Genomic DNA, 20,463 nt, shown 5'->3' with positions numbered 1-20,463 from the left:
TCCCTCCCCCACACCCCTCCAGACTGCCGGGCTCCGCTCGAGGCGAGGCAGGAGGACGAGGAGGTGGACCCCGCCAGAGACGACGACTCCTCTGCGTTCAAGGCGAGGCCGGAGTCCGGCGGCCCGTTCACGGCGCTCCGCTGGGCCACGCGCCGCTTTGCCGTGGAGAGTGTGTGTCGCATCATCACTCAGTGTGAGACCGCGGACCCGGCGCACTTCAACACGGCGCTGGCTCAGGAGCACCGCCTGCACAAGTCCACCGGTGAGACCCCGCCCATGTTGTGGTTTGTGTTTCGTGATCCCTCAGTGACCCCTGGCCCACCCTCTCCCTCCTCAGACTTCCTGGTGCTCCATCTTGGCGACCTGGTCCGCATGGCGTTCATGGCGGCGACGGACCACAGTGACCAGCTGCGGCTGGCCGGCCTCCAGACGCTGCTCGTGATCATCAGGCGCTTCTCGGCCATCCCCGAACCGGAGTTCCCGGGTCACGTGATCCTGGAGCAGTACCAGGCTAACGTAAGAAAAACTGAATGCAGTGAAGTGAATGCGAGAATGCTGTCCTCTGATTGGCTGCGTGATCTAAATCTCTCCCTTGTTCAGGTGGGAGCTGCTCTCAGACCGGCCTTCAGTCCCGACGCCCCTCCTGACGTCACTGCCAAGGCCTGCCAGGTGATCCACACTTATACATATTTATACCCTCTTATACACCGTTATATACTCTTATACACACTTAGGGCGGCTGTAGCTCATGGGGATGGTCGTCCTGCAACCACAAGGTCGCCGGCTCGATCCCCAGTCTCCAGTTCACATGTCGAAGTGTCCCTGAGCAAGACACTGAAACCTTAACCCACTGCTCCTTAAAATACTAAGGATTGTAGTGTTATGTGTATAATAAGCTTAGGAGACCGTTGTATCTTCGGCTAACTTTATTAGCTCAACATTAGCACAACACCGAGACTGTGACTGACAGGTTCGTATGACTCCGACAGCGGACTGAACACGCCCCCCCCCCTCCGATATCACACACTGATCACTCCGCATGTCAATTAAATAGTACCATTAAATTACAAGGATGGGTAAAAATGCAAAGAATACATTTCACCACTGTGGGACTAATAAGGGATTATTCTTCTTCTATACACTCGCGCAGTGACGGGCGAGTCAGTGCCGAATAGCGTCACTCGTCGATAAGCTGACAAACTATGATCATTATGGGTTTTATTTCTTCTTTTGTCGATACCCGTCAAGTTATCCTGGTGTTAAAGTTCATTTTAGCTTAGCCCAAACTTGAAAACAGTCAAAGGGACAATTCTGTTCCGTTCCAGTGTTTTTATTTTCCTTTCGAGATGGATTTGGTTGTTGAAACAGTAGGAATAGGAACCAGAATAGGTTGATAACCTTGAACACAAAAAGGAGTAGGTTAAATTCTACCTTAGAATGGCTTTAAACAATAATAATTTAACATCATTAAACTATACATTTCTTCCCAAACAAAGCAATTGCACAGGCAAATCAAATTCAAAGATCAAAATCAACTGAAAATTAGAGATGGGCAAACAATACCAGAGCTCCGAAGCTTGTGTCAGTCTACTGAACCGCTGTGTGTCGGCGCAAAGTGTCGGAGCTTGTATCAAATGACAACTGTCACGTGCTTCACGAAGCGTTTCATCGGTTTGACACGTTTGACAGCTTGAACGTGTTGGCACCAAACTCTGCTTCATAAGATGCCTCAGTGTCAATCAACAATGTGAGTTTGAGAGAGGAGATACCGATAATTGTGAGTTCATAAGCACGTTCCAATGCCACTTCCATGAAATCTTACCTCACTAAAATGAGCTATAAAGCACTTACTTATACACACTTATACACTCATATACACTCATATACACTCTTATACACTCTGTGATCCTCATCAGCGGCCCCAATGAGGCCTGTGATCCTCAGCAGTGGCCCCTGGGACCTGTACCTGTGTGGTAACCCAACAGCGCCTGACCTTTGACCCCCCCGTCCCACCCTCTGCAGGTGTGCAGCGCCTGGATAGCCAGCGGCGTGGTCAGCGACCTCCGCGACCTCCGGCGGGTCCATCAGCTGCTGGCCTCCTCATTGGCCAAAGTCAAGGCCGGGGGGGACGCGGTGGGCCAGCTGTACAACGAGGCTACCGTCACCATGGAAACGCTTGCAGTGCTGAAGGCCTGGGCCGAGGTTCTACTGGTTCCACTGGTTCTATTGGTGATTGATTGTTTTGATGGACTCGTGAGATTAACGTGTTTGATGCCTCCTCCTCCTCCTCCTCCTCCTCTCAGGTTTACGTCGTAGCCGTTCAGAGGAGCGGTCAGAAGGAGCGTTCTGATTGGACGGCCGACCTGTCGGTCTCCTCCCCTCCGGCCAATCACAACTCAGGCTCTGAGTCTGGAGGGGCGGGCCTCCTGAAGCTGGTGCAGTCAGACCTAACGACACTCAGCCGCCTCTGGCTGGCAGCGCTGCAGGACTACGGCCTGCTGACCCTCCCACAGGAGTACGCACCACAGCTACCTGAGACAGGTGCGAGGAGGGGGGGGGGGGGGGCGTGGGGGGGAGACAAGGGGTACATCCCAAGTCTCTAAATTGTTGTTTCCTCGATCCTTATTATATTTGTGTTCTGATTCCCCATCTGGTTAAAACACGTTTTACAACATGTTACGTCCTTTCATTCAGTCATTCATTGCAGTTTGTTTGACGGGTAATAGACTACAGAGAACACATCTCCACTCTGACACTGATGTCTTTATTAATATAGGTAGTAGTTTAACACCATCAACTGAATACATTATACCAGCGGTTCCCAAATTTTTTAGGCCACGCACCCCCTTCTACATCCCGACCGGGTTCACGCACCTCCAATCCCCCACACCTTAAAAAAAAAACGCAACAGAGCCTATTTATAGCCGCATAAAATCGGACTAATGCGAGAACTGTTTGCTCACGCGTGGCGTTTGTTACAAGATTTAGTCCGCTGTATAAATTTCAGTTACACAAGGCGTCACTTTTAAAGAGCAATAAGGATGGCGAGGACACACGCACAGGCAGATTGCATTTCACATTTATTTACTTAAACACAGCAAGCCACGTAAAGAACAAAGAGTGGCACATGCATAGGCTCAGAAACAGATATAATTAAAAAAAGGAGGCTCCAGGGGTGCGCGCACCACACTTTGGGAATCCCTGGTGTAGACCCAACACATGAATGAGACTGCAATTGTTTTTGGCTGTTTTGTAACTCTTCCAATTTTGATCTAAAAAATGTAAGGGGCTTCTGACTTGCACTGGCATGCTTGGTGTTCAGGTGGCGGCGCAAATAAGAGGCTTCAGACAGCTGTTAGCCAGAACCTCACTGCACAACACGCACTGTGGCTTCGGGCAATCTGCATTGCCAATCCAAGTGAAGCCCAGACCCAGATAATTGTCATCATATTTCCTCTTTTTTTTCCCAGTCTGATGCTCACTCTTGTTTCCTCTTTTTTCACCTTGACTCTGCGATGGGCCTCTGTGCTCCCGCTCCGTCTCCTCTTTCTCCGACTCCCGTTCAATTTCTTCTCCCGGTCTCTCCCCAACACACCTCTCCGTTTCTCTCGCCTCCGGTTCCTCCCTCTCTCTCTGTCCCTCTCCTCTTTTATTACTGATAGCTTCAGATGTCCCACCTGACAGCTTCCCCGATTTCAGCCAGTTTAACATTTTCATGGATGTTGCTGAATGATTGAAATGACGTTAGGTGCACAAGCTAGGCTAGCTAGTGTGTACTAAAAGACAGTCTGGCGGCCGAACCGGAAGTGCATCTATTTATTAAATTGTACTTTTTTAATTGTAATTAAATGTAAATCTTACAAAGGGAATTTTTATAATTAAAAAATCCTACTTTTTTTTTAAAATTATGTTTAATATTAATTATTACACCATTAGACCACCATTACATTTTTCCTCTTGCGCACCCCTTAGAGGCAGCACCACACTTTGGGAATCCCTGCATTATACGATCATTTATTATCAATATTTTAAGTGCATTTTTATTGGAATGTTCGTTACTGTCCGGACCAGAAAACAACTCTGTTACACTGATGATGTTTACGGACACAAACTCCGTCAAAAGTCTGTCCAGCTGTTAAAGCCGACTGACAGCTGATCACAGCTGATCCAGCTGTGATCAGCGCCGCAGTCATCAGAAACCGACGTTGCTTCATGTCTCTTAAAACATATTTCCTTGCGTCTTCTCTCCGCGCATGGTTTCCTTGCGTCTCTCCATGCATCCCTGGTGGAGGGACTAAGACGCAAGGAAAGGACGTAAGTGAGGGAAACGGGGATGCAATTTAGAGACTTGGGATGTACCCATGGAGACCAACCCTTGCTGTACGACGGGCATTCTGTGTTTGAATCTACGTGAAGAGAGCTTCTTCAGATCAAATGTTTAGCGAGAAATGATTATCCTCTTCTTCCTCCTCCTCCTCTTCCTCCTCCTCCTCTTCCTCCAGGAGGTTCTTTCTACACAGCGGAGACCGTGAACCAGGCCAAAGCTCATTACTCCTCCTCCTGGGCTCCCATCCTCCACGCCACCTCCCTCTGGCTCCACAGCACCGGTCAGTGCTCCTTCTCTTCATCTTTCCCTCCCTCCTTTTTTATTCTCTCTTCCCTCTTTTTCCTCTTCCTCATTCCTCCTCTCCTTCTACTACTTCCCTTCTACTACTCCCCTTCTTCTCATCCTCCTCCTTCCTTTTCCTCCCATCTCCTTCTCTTCTCTTCTCGCCTCTCCTCCTCCTCTCTATTCTTCCTCTCCTCCTCTTCCTCCTCTCTATCCTTCCTCTCTTCCTCCTCTCTACCCTTCCTCCTCCTCTCTATCCTTCCTTTTCCTCCTCCTCCTCTCTATCCTTCCTCCTCCTCCTCTTCCTTTTCCTCCTCCTCTCTATCCTTCCTCCTCTTCCTCCCTCTCTATCCTTGCTCTCCTCCTCCTCTTCCTCCTTCCTTTTCCTCCCATCTCCTTCTCTTCTCGCCTCTCCTCCTCCTCCTCTCTATCCTTCCTCCTCTTCCTCCTCCTCCTCTTCCTCCCCCTCCTCCTTAGGGTTGGGTACCGAGAACCTGTGCCAGTATGGCACCGGTTCGGTACCTACCAGACCGAAAAGCAACGCAGATTTCGGTGCTTCCTTCCGGTGCCTGAGCCGATTTAAATACTTTTTTTTTTACACTACTCTGTAAACTTGCACGGTATATAGATACTAAAAAGGTAGCGCGGTGCCCGCACGTTAAAAACGATTATTAAAATAGCACGGATCAGAGCACACTCGCTGCTCTGCTCTCTGTCTGCCTACATGCAGAGCGGGACTCGAGGGGGCGGGGCTTCCAGCGCTCACACACACAGTGCGCGCACACAGAGATCGCTGGAGACACGAGCACGAGCTTTTGAACGTCCGTCCTCGGCTTGATGGAACAAATCTCTCCAGTTGATATTAATGATGACGTGTAGTCCAGTAAAACAGCAGTTTTAGGATCCAACAGTGTCTGAGTTCTGTTGCACACGGTCCCATCAGAACACCTGATGCTTGTGTCTGTTCTTTTTTTAAATATATATTTTTATAGTTTGAAGTTAAAAGGTTTGAAGCTATAGTTTGAAGTGTGTTTTGTATGTACTTATTTATCTATATGTATAGTATACTTTAAACAGTTAATAATATTGTTCAATTTGAAGAAAAAAAATTGCCTTGGCAATAAAAAAGTATCGGTTTAGGCACCGGTATCGTTTTAAAAGTATCGGTTTAGTACCGGTATCGGAAAAAACCCAAACGATACCCATCCCTACTCCTCCTCCTCTCCTCTTCTTCCTCCCCCTCCTCCTCCTTCTTTCTATCCTTCCTCTCCTCATCCTCTCTATCCTTGCTCTCCTCCTCATCCTCCTCCTCTGTGTCCTTCCTCTCCTCCCCCTCCTCCTCTTCCTCCTCCTAAAGATGTGTGTGTTTCAGGTTTCGTGATGGCAGACGACTCACCTGCCTACCTGTCCCGTCCGGCCACGCCCACCTCCATGGGCCACACGGGGGGCGGAGCCAAGAGTCCAGAGGACGTCAATGCTGACAGACTGCATCTCATTCTGGGTCTGGAACCAGACCCCCCTAGAACCAACATGTATGCGCTGCAGCTGAGTTCTCTACCTGAGTGTGTTGTTGGTTCCACAGGGATCAGTGTGGAGTTCCTGTGTTCTCCGCACTCGGACGACCAGATGGAGAACATCACTTCCTGTCTGCGAGCTCTGCAGGCGCTGCTGGACCTGCCCTGGCCCCGAGCACACATCGGGAATGACCAGGTGAGATCTGAATGTGAGAACAGAGGTCAGACCTGGTACAAGACCAGAGGTCACTCCTGGTACCAGACCAGAGGTCAGACCTGAAACCAGAACAGAGGTCACACCTGATACCAGGCTAGAGGTCACACCTAGAAATCAGGACCAGAATCAAAACCAGAATCAAGACCTCTCTGTCTGCCTGCCTCTCTCTCTCTCTCTTTCTCTCTCTCTCTCTCTCTCTCTCTCTCTCTCTCTCTCTCCCCCTGTCCCCCTCCCTCCAGGCTCTGGGAGTGGAGCTGCTCAGCGTCCTCCATCGTCTGATGGTGACCAGAGAGTCGTCGTCCATTCAGATCGGCGTGTTTGATTTACTGCGACAGATTGTGACGTCGGCTCAAGAGCTTGTGAGAGAGAAACGCTACAGTGCTGAGGGTGATACTTATCCATACTTATACACACTTATATACACTTATACACACTTATACACTCTTATACACACTTTACACACACTTATATACACACACTTATATACACACTTATAATAATAATAATAATAATAATAATAATAATAAATTACATTTTTAAACGCACTTTTCTTTCAGAAGAAACTCAGAGTGCCACAGAGCCAATATATAGTAAAACAAAAATAAAAACAGTTAAAACATGGTTAAAGCAACCCCTAATAAAAAAAAATTAAAAAAAGACAAATTATTAGCTGATAATGAATCAACACAAGGTAAAAAATGCCTTCCTGAATAAAAAGGTTTTTAGACCGGTATTAAAAGAGTCTGAGTTGCCCTCAGGTGGCGAGGGAGACTGTTCCACTGCCGAGCAAAAGGCCTGGTCATCCATGGCGCGGAGCTTGGTGTTGGGGACCTCGAGGAGCGAGCCAGAGAATGAGACAGGGAGCCAGTGTAGTTAATGCAGAATGGGTGTTATGTGGTAATATTTCCTGACTCTCTTCAGGATCCTGACAGCGCTGTTTTTAATGTATTGCAGTTTCTGGATGTCTTGCCAGTGATCCCAGTGAACAGTGAATTACAGTAGTCCAGTCTTGAGGAGATAAAGGTGTGGACGAGCTTCTCTGCATCTGACAGAGTTAAAGTGGGGCGGAGTTTGGAGATGTTTTTGAGATGGTAAAAGGAGGTTTTGCACAGGTATTTGATATGGCCAGTAAAGGTCAGGTGAGGGTCAAACCGAACTCCCAGATCAGTGACTGTGGAGGAGAGGGGTAGGACCTGACGGTCAAAAGGTGAGATGAGTTATGGAGGATGACTGAATCTGGTGCGGAGTGCCAAAAAGGAGGGCTTCAGTTTTGTTACTGTTTAACTGGAGAAAGTTGTTCCTCATCCTTTATCTTCCCAAGACAGGCAGTGAGACACGACATGGCTGCAGAGCGGCTTGGGGCAGTTTTGATGTAAAGCTTAACAGTGGAAGGACATCCTGTGTCTGCTGACGACACTGCCGAGGGGGAGCATATAGATAATGAAGAGGAGGGGGCCGAGGACTGACCCTTGTGGAACACCACAGGAGACAGGGCGCAGTCTGGATTGGCATCTTTCCAGTGAAACACATTCAGTTCTGCCAGAAAGGTAAGACTGGAATTGCAGAGTCTGATAGTCCAATGGTCGTGTGGAGGCGCTCTAGGAGGATGGTGTGGTCCACTGTATCAAATGCAGCAGCCAGGTCCGGGAGGATGAGGAGTGAGGGGATCCTGCATCGGCTGACATCAGTAGGTCATTCGTCACCCTCAGCAAAACTGTTTCAGTGCTGTGAGCTGAACGAAATCCTGACTGGAATATTTGACATTATTAGTTGACATAGTGCAGAGTGAGGTAAGAAGATCACTTATCTCAGGTAGAAAAGATGGGTTTAGTTTTGGAGGACGGTATATGAGAAGCACTGTCATGGAGTAAGGACATTTGCATTTGAAGGCAATGCATTCCATCGAGGAAAGATCAGGCATTGGCAGAGGAGACAGTTTTAGTTCAGCCCGGTGCATGATGGCTAGTCCACCACTAGACCGGAGCTGCGGGCTTTCTCCATGTAGTTATAGCCAGGGGGACATGCTTCATTAAGCACGGAGTAGTCCCCAGGTTTATGCCAGGTTTCTGTTAGGCACATGATGTCAAGCCCTTTGTCCAGAATATGCTCGTATATGAGGAGGGATTTATTAATGAGGGATTGTGTGTTCAGCAGTTACATGATGGTAGGAGACAGAGCAGGGGGTGGAAGTCTCTACAAGCTCCGTAATACACTGCGATCGACTCCATGTTTTCCATTGTGCCTAGTATTGGGTAGTCTCGCGATGTTTCCGAAGATGACTCCTAGGTTGGTTTTGCTTCCTGATTCCACGTTGAAACCGCGACGAGAACCTCCATGGATGTAGCAAGGTCTGTTTTTCAGAACCCCACACTCTTTACAGCGGGCTATAAACCCCTTGTCGGATGGAACCATGAAGCTGCGCAAACGCCGTAGCTGCCGGGCGGTGTAGGAAATCATTGCCAGCACCGATGTCAAAAACAGAACACAAAACAAGCCGCGCCGTCTGGCAACGACCATCACAAAACAGGGATCCAGTAGAGCAGGTAGGCTCTCAGTTTCACTGATCAATCCAAAATCCGCCGTATTCCTATTGTCTTCCAATACGGGAAGCAGGCTCCCAAATTAATCCCGACTGTATTCCAACTCAGGAAGCAATCACAATACGTGAAAAGAAAACTAAAACGGGGTTGGAAAATAGCTATAAAAAAAGAGGCGCGGCAGCCAACGTGCACCGGCGTGCCCTCCTAACAAACCGTTTAGGTTTATACACGCTTATACACACTTATATACACTTATACACACGTATACACACTCGTATACACTCTTATATACATGCTTATACACTCTTGTACACACACTTATACACATTCTTATGTACACACTTATACACACTCTTATGTACACACTCTGTTACACATGTATACACTCTCATACACACTCTTATGTACAAACTCTTATTACACACTTATACACACTCTTATGTACACACTCTGTTACACATGTATACACTCTTATACACACTCTTATGTACACAACTTGTGTTGCTCCTCAGTGGATGACGGAGCGTCGGAGAAGGAGACGCTGCCAGAGATCGGGGAAGGTCGGGACACCGGCGGTTTGATTCCCGGCCGCTCGCTGGTGTTCGGAGCGCTGGAGCTGTGCCTTTGTGTGCTGGTCCGGAAACTTCCACAGCTCAGCCCCAAACTGGCCGGGACCAGTCCTACTGGTGAGGAGTAGGGGGAGGAGAGGGGTGGGCAGGGAGGAGGAGGAATATTAGGCAAACTGTGTGTGTGTATGTGTGTATGTGTGTGTGTGTGTGTGTGTGTGTGTGCGTGTGTGTTCAGGTCCAGGAGGATCTGTGTGGAGTTTGACTGACAGCGACTGTCAGCTGGTGGCATCCGCTCTGTGTGTCCTGTCTGAGCTGCCGTCCGTCTGCTCCCCAGAAGGTGAGAACAACACACACACAGACGCGCACACACTTTCACACACCTGCTAACTTTGACTCGCCTGTCCTCCTGCAGGCAGCGTGTCCGTACTTCCCACCGTCCTCTACCTGCTGCTGGGAGTCTTGAGAGAGATGGTGGTCCAGCCCAGCACACACACTGGTAACACACACGCTGGTAACACACACACATGAGCAGCATGGTTATATATTTATATTTATATATATATATATATATATATACCCTGTCTCTAAGGCTGAGCCCTACACATATTATGATATAGTTTTGTGTTTTATGTACTATATAAACATGATGCTCATGTTTACCTGAACTCTTTGTTTTTTACATTCTGTTTGGTATCTTTTTAAAGGGAAAGTGACTCTTTTTCTAAAACTTTATTTCCCAGGTCCAACGGCGGCAGGCTCAGTGGGCGGGGTGGTCCAGGCGGCTCTTCAGGCTCTAAAGTCCGTGGTGACATCTCCGATGAGCCGACAGGAGAAGAGTCGAGGAGCCTGGAGCCGGCTGCTGAGGTCGGCTCTGAGCTACCTGCTGGGCCTCTGGGACGCCGGTACACACACACTCAATATCTCTCTCTCTCTCTCTCTCTCTCTCTCTCTCTCTCTCTCTCTCTCTCTCTCTCTCTCTCTCTCTCTCTCTCTCTCTCTCTCTCTCTCACACACACACACACGGCTTCAGAGTATTCAGAGTGTGTGTGTGTCTCAGACGCGGTGGTGGACCACGGCAGCCTCCTCACCGCTCTGACCGTCTTCCTGCTATCTGCTGGTCCGGACGTCTGCACCGTGGAGCCGCTGCACACGCTCAGTCTGCAGCGCTTCACCGCCAGCATGGACGCCAAGGACCCGCTGGTCAGTTTTACTGGGGGGCGGGACTCAGGACTCTCCTGTCTCTAAAATCTGTGTCTTTAAAATCTAATAATATAATTGTTTATATAATAATGTAATTTATAATATAATTAATAATATAATAATTTTAAAATGTAGTAATAACATTTATAATATAATAATATAATTTATATTATAATGTAATTTATAGTAAATATAAGGTCATTTATAATATAATTTAAAATGTAATGTCATTTATAATGTAATAATGTCATTTATAATATAATAATATAATATAATCTATTATATAATTATATATTTTATAATGTATTATGGTCATTAGTTATTTGTGTTTCATGTAGTTTTTCTTCCATTATTGAAGTTATTAAGAGTTTTCTCCAGGAACCCTTGAACAGCTGTGATGATGAAGAAGATGATGATGAAGAGCAGAATAACACACCTCTCCTCTCTGCTGCAGGTTGTGAGTCGATGTCATCAGCTGTTGACGTCACTGTTTCAGGCTCCGCCCACCACAGCCGTCCCATACATCCAGGCGCTCGGACCGTCGCTGGTTAGATTCCTGCAGGTACCGATCTCTTGTGACTGGAAATATTAATCATGAAAAACAAAGTGGGACCAAGACCACATAAAATATGAATATTCTCGTGCTTTCATTTTGAAAAGCTGATCCAATGAATAAATGTGCTCCTCAGAAGGTGGAGCGGAGTCGTCCTGAGAGTCCAGAAGAGCTGGAGGGGGTCCTGGAGGGGATCCGGGCCCTGGAGGCTCTGGTCCAGGCTGCAGACCCGACTCAGCGTGAGTCCAATTTGATACGTGTTGGAGAAATAAGCTTTATTATTATTATAAATTATGTCTTTAGATTAAACATGAGACAGACAACATTTTACGGCTTTGACAAACTTGTATTTTGTGCTGATTGTCTGAGAGGATTCCTGCCGGCGTGTTTGTGGGTTCAGAGTGTTTTATTTGGAAGCTCCACGTCCTTCACGTGGACTCATTTCCTGTTTTGTGGCTTTCAGGGCCTCAGCTGGTGTCCGTCTTGCTGCCGCTCCTCATCTCCTTCCTGCTGGATGAAAACGCTCTAGGCTGCGCCCCCGCGGCATCCCGGGTGCTCCACGAGGTTGCGCTCAGAGACCTGATGCGTCTCGGCCCTCAGCACTCGGCTGTGTTCAGGTACCGGAGCCTAGCTGTTCATCGTTTATAAACCCAAAATAGAGGTGTAATAAAGGCTTCATAACACGCTGGCATGAAATACAGTCAAACAGATTTAATACTGAGCGTTAACAACTAAAGGAGTTATAAAGCATTTATTAAACCATTATATGCTGCTTATAGGTGTAAGTAAAGGGGTTATAAAGCATTCATTAAACCTTTATATGCTGCTAATAGATGTAATTATAGGGGTTAAAGGCAACTCGCAACACGTTTTCTGTTGTTTTTCTAAATAAAAGAGAATAAAGATAATAGTCGTATGACCCCATGTGACCCCGCAGGTCCCTGGTGGCCTCGGCTCCGCCCCTGAAGGCTCGTCTGGAAGCCGCCGTCAGAGGGAACCAGGAGAGTCTGACGGCTAAAGCCAGGTCCACACCCGCCAAGTCCTCGCCCAGCATCACGCTCAAGACCCACTTCCTGTGAGGCGGGGCTCTCTGTGGTGACTCCTCCCACATCTCCACACACGCTGAGCGTCACCCAATCACACGCCACCGCTGTTATTGGCGCTCTTATGTCAACAATCACAATAATCACTCGTATCGGTCGTCAATAACCAACGAAAGACAAGCTTCTCTCTTTAAAGGTTCACGTTTACATCAAACACGTTTATATTCAACTAATATCGTTGATGTTATATATCTGAATCCTCCTCATATGTTCATGTACATATATATATATAAATATATATATATATAAAATACATAATATGCATATATGTATATAATTATGTATTTTATATATATATATATATATATATATATATATATATATATATATATATATATATACATATATTCATGTCACAGTGCATCCGGAAAGTATTCACAGCGCTACACTTTTACCACATTTTGTTTTGTTACAACAATTTCTTTTCCTCAACATTCTACACACAACACACCATAATGAAAAAGTGAAAAAAGTGTTTTAATCTATTAAAAATAAAAAACGAAAATATAACATGTACATAAGTATTCCCAGCCTTTGCTCAATACTTTGTTGAAGCACCTTTGGCAGCAATTACAGCCTCAATTCTTCTTGAGTATGATGCTACAAGCTTGGCAAACCTATTTCTGGGCAGTTTCTCCCATTCGGATTTGCAAAAGATTTGCAAAAATTTCCCCAAAACCTTTTCACTTTATCATTATGGGGTGTTGTGTGTAGAATGTTGAGGGGAAAAATGAATTTAATCCATTTTGGAATAAGGCTGTAACATAACAAAATGTGGCAAAGGTTAAGCGCTGTGAATACTTTCCGGATGCACTATATATAGTTCAAGGTCGTCGCTGCAGGAGAAAGGTCATGGAGGCGTTCTACGTTAATCGACGGGAATATTAGAGCAACATTTCTGTTTCATTAACATCCGACAATGTTGTTGTCAAAACTCATAAACTTTAATCTCAGAATTTGAAGAAAAAAGATTTATGGGTTTCAAGAATTCCGACTTCTTCCCTTATTAATCATTATTAATTATTACATTTTTACTCATTTCAAATTTCCAAATGTATTCATGAAGCACATTTAAAAACAACATCAGTTGACCGAAATGCTGTAAAATAAAAAAAAAAAACGAAAAAGTTAAAAAGACAGAAACAGAGAACTGTTACTGCGAGTTTTAGGATTTCCGAACAGGCAGTGAAGGGGTCAGTCGTCATCATATTTTAGATCCACATCACCTCCCCCCAAAACCTTCAGAATAAAAGCACGTTCACTCCCTGTTTGAGTGTAAATCTGCTCGGAGCTAATTGTGGTTCAGATCCGGTTTGAGGATTCAGAATCTGAGAGCAGATTCACATGTTTTACTGAATTAAATATATAACATGATTGATTAAATATGGAACCTGTCATGATCGGCTTCAGACGGCCACTTGGTGTCGCATTGATCCAAAACGGCGAAACATTGCATCATCAGACTTAGTCTACCTTAAAGCACACAGGTGCAGTCTCAACAGTGACAGGGAGCTCGACCAATCATAGGAGAGCGTCTCGGGTCGTCAGTGGAGGCTGTCGGAACCCTTGACCCCGCCTACCTGCCTCCTCTAGTCCAATGAAACAAACACTGTGCCGTTCGATCAGCTCTGACGATGAAAGAGAGGCTTTTATTTTTAAGGAATGATTGTCTCCATGTCCGACACTAAGAATAACAGGAGGTCAGAGATCACGTTGATGAAGGCAAGAATGTCAATAACCGTTTTAAATGTTGATTTGTTGAGTTTTATATCGTCTGAAGGATCCCGTGAATCATATGGTGGCCTGTAAGGGACAATTTGTCTTTAACGCTTTAGCTAACGACACTATACGTCATGATGTCACAAGACGTGATGTTTGATCTGTTCTCCTCCGCGTGAAGAGGAATGTGAGTCAGTTCGCTTTTACAGGACTTCCTGTTCACGCTGTCACAATAAAACACTAAATATGTACCTGCAGTATGTTTATTAACGATCCTGGTGACGCCTGAAGGAGTCAACTTGTTGTTTTATAATGGCAGACCATTAATAAAAGAGGATTTTCTTCTAATTCACATTCACGTTTTCTTGATTTGTGATGATGATGATGATGATGATGAAGATTTGTCTGTGTGAGCTGTTTGAGTCTGAAACCTTAAAGTGCTGTAAAGGTTGCATTTAAGAGTAACTGGGTCAGAAATCTGCTCTGTTGCCCCTGTAACCACGACCACATGTAACCACGCCCACCCGTGATGTCACCGGGTCCTGGACTCCACCTGGACGTTACTGCGGCAGGTGAGAATTAAACTACCCGATTTCTTTTATGGGCTGTTAAGTCTTGAAGATTTATTTATTTTCAAAAATGATCTTAATATACAAAAACAATTATAAGTATGAGTTGTATTACTGAATAACTTCAGTCTGAGTTTAACTTCAGGAATCTGAAGCTGATCCTGGTTTTATGTCTTTAAAGCTGCTGGAAGTGAACTGGCTTGATCCATAGGTATAATAATAGATATAATAATAGATCATAATAGATATATTGATGAGATAATAATACATATATTAATACATACTGTATATTAATAGATCACACTAATAGATATATTAATATATAATAATAGACACTACTAATACATATAATAATATATCATATTAAATATATTAATATATATAATAATTGATATATTAGTGATATAATAATAGATATATTAATACATATATTTGAGTATCATCGGCATAACAATTAAAGTTTATGGAGTGTTTTCTGATAATATTGCCTAAGGGACGCATTTATAAAGTGAATAAAATGGGTCCAAGCACAAAACCTTGTGGAACTCCGTGACTAACGTTGGTGGTCAGCATAATTAAGTTTACTTAAATCATAAGCATTTTGGAACTAAGGAAAACTTATTTTCATTAAAATGTTGCTTTTTATATTACTTCAGAAATGTACTTAATTTTTGGTTATCAAAAAATGTACAATTGTTTTAATAATTAAGGACTTATTTTTAGGGATGGGTATCGTTTGGGTTTTTTCCGATACTGGTGCTAAACCGATACTTTTAAAACGATACCGGTGCCTAAACGGTGCCTGAACCGATACTTTTTTATTGCCAAGGCAATTTTTTTTCTTCAAATTGAACAATATTATTAACTGTTTAAAGTATACTATACATATAAATAAATAAGTACATACAAAACACACTTCAAACTACAGCTTCAAACCTTTTAACTTCAAACTATAAAAATATATATTTATAAAAAGAACAGACACAAGCATCAGGTGTTCTGATGGGACCGTGTGCAACAGAACTCAGACACTGTTGGATCCTAAAACTGCTGTTTTACTGGACTACACGTCATCATTAATATCAACTGGAGAGATTTGTTCCATCAAGCCGAGGACGGACGTTCAAAAGCTCGTGCTCGTGTCTCCAGCGATCTCTGTGTGCGCGCACTGTGTGTGTGTGAGCGCTGGAAGCCCCGCCCCCTCGAGTCCCGCTCTGCATGTAGGCAGACAGAGAGCAGAGCAGCGAGTGTGCTCTGATCCGCGCTATTTTAATAATCGTTTTTGACGTGCGGGCACCGCGCTACCTTTTTAGTATCTATATACCGTGCAACTTTACAGAGTAGTGTAAAAAAAAAAGTATTTAAATCGGCTCAGGCACCGGAAGGAAGCACCGAAATCTGCGTTGCTTTTCGATCCGGTAGGTACCGGACGTGTTGGAACTCTCGGTACCCAACCCTACTTATTTTCATACTTCATGAATTGACAACATTTTGTAATTACGGAAATTATTTTTTTTTATAGTGAATTTTCTTTTTATGAGAATGCTTATGCTTTAGGGATCATGCTTAATTTTGTAATGAAATGTTGTATTATTGTACTCCATAAATGTACTTAATTTTATAATTACGGATTTTTCTTTTTCTTTTTTATATAAAAAGGGGTTTTACTTATTTCATAAGAAAATTGTCTTCTTGGATTTTGCTTGTTATTTATTAAGAATATTGTTGTGAAGGATTTTGTTTATTTTTTATAAGAAATGTATTTGACTTACTTCAATTCATTTAAATTTTGATTATTTTGTACTTCATGAATTGTCAATATTGTGTCATTAAGATTTTTTTTTAAATTAATGATTTCATTAGCCTCCCAAAATAGAAAGTCAAGTCCACTAATTTAAAGAATAAAGAGAATAAAAGCTACATGACAACCGAGATCATTAAATTATTTATTTTAAATGGATTATTTTAAATATAATGGTAGAGAATGATGAGACCATACATTTATTTTTATGAGAGAGGAAGACCTCAACATAGTGAGTTGTTATATGTGAAACTCAAACACTTCGGAGCGCCCCCTGACGTCAGCGGCGTCACCTCCAGATGCGGCCTTCAGGGACTGTCGGAAACCATAAACCATCAGATCAAATTCACATAAGCGCCGCCTAATGTACTTGTAGAATGTAAACAAAGTAATGAAAACATCAACCTAAATGTATAATTAAGTAAAATGGTGATTATGATATATTACATACTAATCATGGTAATTCTAACCTACATTAAAAGAAAACATTAAATATAATTGATTTAATACACATGGGGAAAATATTTAAAATATTCCACATCTCAGAGGTACATATTGTAGTTTTTACTGTACTACATCTCAGAGGTAAATATTGTAGTTTTTACTATACTACATCTCAGAGTAAATATTGTAGTTTTTACTGTACTTCATATCAGAGGTAAACATTGTACATTTACTGTACTATATTTGTTTGACAGTTATGGATAATAAAAATAATTTTAAAAAAAGACTTCAAAATAACATGTACTTATACTTTAGATACTTTTAAATATTACTTGGGAAAACATCCCAAAATTCTGGATTCTTTCCCGTAAAGTATGGTATTTTCCGAGTTCAGGAGCGTCTCCTGAATGCCACATAACAGCAACGCTCCATTTCATCCGCGGTGCTCCGTTCATCGCCTACTCGTCCGCTCGGAGCTCCTCGCATCGTTTACCGGGGGAAAAAACATGGGAACGCCTTGATTTAACCGACACGCGCGGCGCTTCGACCCCAGAGCATCCCGAGCGCCTGCCAGTCAGACAGTAGAACCCCGGAGCATCTCGAGTCACACGACGTCGACGGTGAGTGGCTCGTACCCCGCCGCGGTCGCCGAGCGTCCCGCGCCTGCGCGCTGCGGCCTCTCGGCTCTCCTGGAACTCGAGCCCCGCGGTCCGCGTCCAGAGCCTCAAGGCCCCGCGGGGGGACAGTTCACCCTAAACGGGCACTAACGCTGCTTTGCCCCCCCGGGCCGTAGTGACGTGTGTGTTGTTGTGGTGTTGTTTGTGGGTTTATCGGTAATACATGTCTATATCATTAAAAAACCTGATGACGCTGCTTTTAGTTAAGCTAGTTAGCTTTAGAAGCTAGCACCAGCTGGTGCTAACCGGCTACTACCAAGCTCGTGCCCGTTAAACCCGTGGTACCGGCTCCCCGGGTCGGCCCTCTGGCGTGTGTCTGGCGGGGTAGTTTAGCTCCTTGGCTAGACCCGGATCACACACAGCCCTGCAGGAGGAGCAGCAGCAGCAGCAGGAGGAGGAGCAGGAGCAGGAGCAGGAGCAGGAGGAGGAGGAGGAGGTGCAGCAGGATCCTCGGTCTACGTGTTTACGCTCAGCGACCCTTCTGACTTCGTAGTCCCAAACAAAGAAGTAGACCACTACGGGACCGGGTCTTAGCTTCTACACAGGACCCATGAAGCCAGCCCAGCTTATATTTTGTGTGTGTGTGTGTGTGTGTGTGTGTGTGTATGTGTGTGTGTGTATGTATGTATGTATGTATGTATATATATATATATATATATATATATATATATATATATATATATATATACAGGAACCCGTTTAGTTCCTGTTTGTTTGTGTGTATGTGTGTGTATATATATATATATATATATATATATATATATATATATATATATATATATATATATATATATAAATAAAACAAACGGGAACAACGTGGTCTTGTAGGTCATCAGTCTGCATGAATCCTGGGCTTCCTCTCTGAGACCTCCACCACAGATCTTCAGTCGTTGTCTGGAAGTTTTTTGGATTTAGGGCAAGTGATGTTAACCAAGAACAAATTATGTGCAGAGAGTGCGTTAGAGTTGTGTCTGCGCCGCATAGCAATACAACTAACTTGTTCAACCCCCTGAAAAATCTCCACAAACCACAGTATGACGAATGCATTAAGGCTATAGCTAGCATTACCTCAGTGAACCTCCGTCCATGTCCAACGTCAACCCAGAAAAACACAACAGTATTTTGCAACTACGACTGACCTGATGGCATATTTCTTTTTAGTTAGCCCTTTATTTTGGGTAAACATTTTATTTATATTTTGCTTCAGGTGAGTAAGAATCGTATACGTTTTATTTTGATGCAACGACGTGTACATTAGCTGGAATGTAGCACAACATGGAAGTAAAAGCAGTGCTCTGTTGATTTCATTTTGGGTAAACAGTGTTGATACTATTTTATTTATATTTTCCTTCTACGAGATGCACTGTGATAAGGACCAGTCTGATACAAAGATTTGTATATTAGCCAGAATGTAGCATAACAATGGAAGTGGAAGCAGTGTTCTTGTTCATTTAAACGTGAAAGCACAATAAAAAGATGTTGCCCCTAAAATTAATGAATAATCGTGATTAATAATCGTGATCTCAATATTGATCAAAATTATCGTGTGACTATGATTTTGGCCGTAATCGTGCAGCCCTACTTATGAGGACGCCTCTGATAGTTCAGCTCAGCTGCAGTGACACACACACACACACACTGTTTCCCCTGCCATTATATTAGTGTGGTGCCCCGTGCACACAGTGGACGGAGAGCGGCGAAAAATATGTTGCATGCTTTTCACAATGGGATTTGCTGCTTTAAGCTATCAGCTATCACTTTTAAAGCTTAACAGTTAATGTATTTGCAGGTCAAGACAAACATTCGCAACCGCCGTTTTTGACTTTGCATATCAAGAGGCTCTGGAAATGTTCTTCCAAAAGCCCGAAAAATGCACTGTAGTGACAAAGCCTGCACACTTTGTGGTCGTCATTAAAATAAATGAACACCATGTTTCCTTTAAGTCAGTATTTATCAAACTGGGGCGGTACTTATTACAGAATACAGATCTAAACTCAACATTGAACATGAATTGAGAGCGTATTCAAGTCTACAACCCCGTTTTAGAAAGATTTGTACAGGAAAGCAGCTCAATGCAGCCACTAATATTGATACAACTTGATGGCTCACATATCTGCACTCATTCTTTTTTGTTTGCAAAAAATATTAGTTAGTTTTTGCACGGATATAACTTTATTTTAATTTTTCTAACAAAGTGATAACACATTATTATTTTGGTCTGATGGAGCAATCTGGTTTACTTGAAAGTGATTGCAATGTTCTTTATTCTATTATTAATAAAAGCACAGATGGAGTCACTAGTAGTACTGCGAGGTACCACTATATAGTACTGCGAGGTACCACTATGATGTAGTACTTCGAGGTACCACTATGATGTAGTACTTCGAGGTACCACTATGATGTAGTACTTCGAGGTACCACTATGATGTAGTGCTGCGAGGTACCACTATGATGTAGTGCTGCGAGGTACCACTATGATGTAGTGCTGCGAGGTACCACTATGATGTAGTGCTGCGAGGTACCACTATGATGTAGTGCTGCGAGGTACCACTATGATGTAGTGCTGCGAGGTACCACTATGATGTAGTGCTGCGAGGTACCACTATGATGTAGTGCTGCGAGGTACCACTATGATGTAGTGCTGCGAGGTACCACTATGTAGTATGTCCATGTGTCCCCCCCATCCTCCTCTAAAGCTGTAAACTTTGGGAAAACACTGCATGCATACATACATATGCACGCACATACATATACATACATACACACACATGCATACCTGCAAACTTGTCACCTTTCGGCGAAATTCGCCGTTTTGAAATCAAAATATGTCATCCACGTGAATCGTGTAGATCCGAAGAGTTTTTCTTTTTTGGGGGGGGAGGGGGTCAACTGGCCGCCAAGCGTTTCTGAGATTGTAGTGAGACACGGGGAAAAATCTGAGGTCATGA

General features: G+C 44.0%; 1 protein-coding gene across 1 annotated transcript in view; it reads left to right on the top strand.

Moving 5' to 3' along the window:
* heatr5a (HEAT repeat containing 5a) overlaps positions 1-12,502 on the top strand; it is a 46,194-nt gene extending 33,692 nt beyond the window's left edge. Inside the window, exons 24-41 of the mRNA XM_079225250.1 lie at positions 23-262; positions 338-516; positions 601-669; positions 2,023-2,202; positions 2,304-2,541; positions 4,503-4,607; positions 5,982-6,110; positions 6,192-6,319; positions 6,580-6,727; positions 9,393-9,566; positions 9,685-9,786; positions 9,862-9,945; positions 10,190-10,351; positions 10,507-10,649; positions 11,104-11,211; positions 11,339-11,441; positions 11,666-11,819; positions 12,140-12,502. Coding sequence (XP_079081376.1) covers positions 23-262; positions 338-516; positions 601-669; positions 2,023-2,202; positions 2,304-2,541; positions 4,503-4,607; positions 5,982-6,110; positions 6,192-6,319; positions 6,580-6,727; positions 9,393-9,566; positions 9,685-9,786; positions 9,862-9,945; positions 10,190-10,351; positions 10,507-10,649; positions 11,104-11,211; positions 11,339-11,441; positions 11,666-11,819; positions 12,140-12,281 — 2,588 coding nt within the window. The 3' untranslated portion in view covers positions 12,282-12,502. The remainder of the gene's footprint in view (positions 1-22; positions 263-337; positions 517-600; positions 670-2,022; positions 2,203-2,303; positions 2,542-4,502; positions 4,608-5,981; positions 6,111-6,191; positions 6,320-6,579; positions 6,728-9,392; positions 9,567-9,684; positions 9,787-9,861; positions 9,946-10,189; positions 10,352-10,506; positions 10,650-11,103; positions 11,212-11,338; positions 11,442-11,665; positions 11,820-12,139) is intronic.
* Positions 12,503-20,463: the final 7,961 nt, after the last annotated feature.

Source organism: Taurulus bubalis (genome assembly GCF_910589615.1).
Source record: "Taurulus bubalis genome assembly, chromosome: 1".
NCBI classification, from domain to species: domain Eukaryota; kingdom Metazoa; phylum Chordata; class Actinopteri; order Perciformes; family Cottidae; genus Taurulus; species Taurulus bubalis.
Note: the sequence above shows the minus strand (reverse complement) of the source record. Positions and strands in the feature narration are given on the sequence as shown.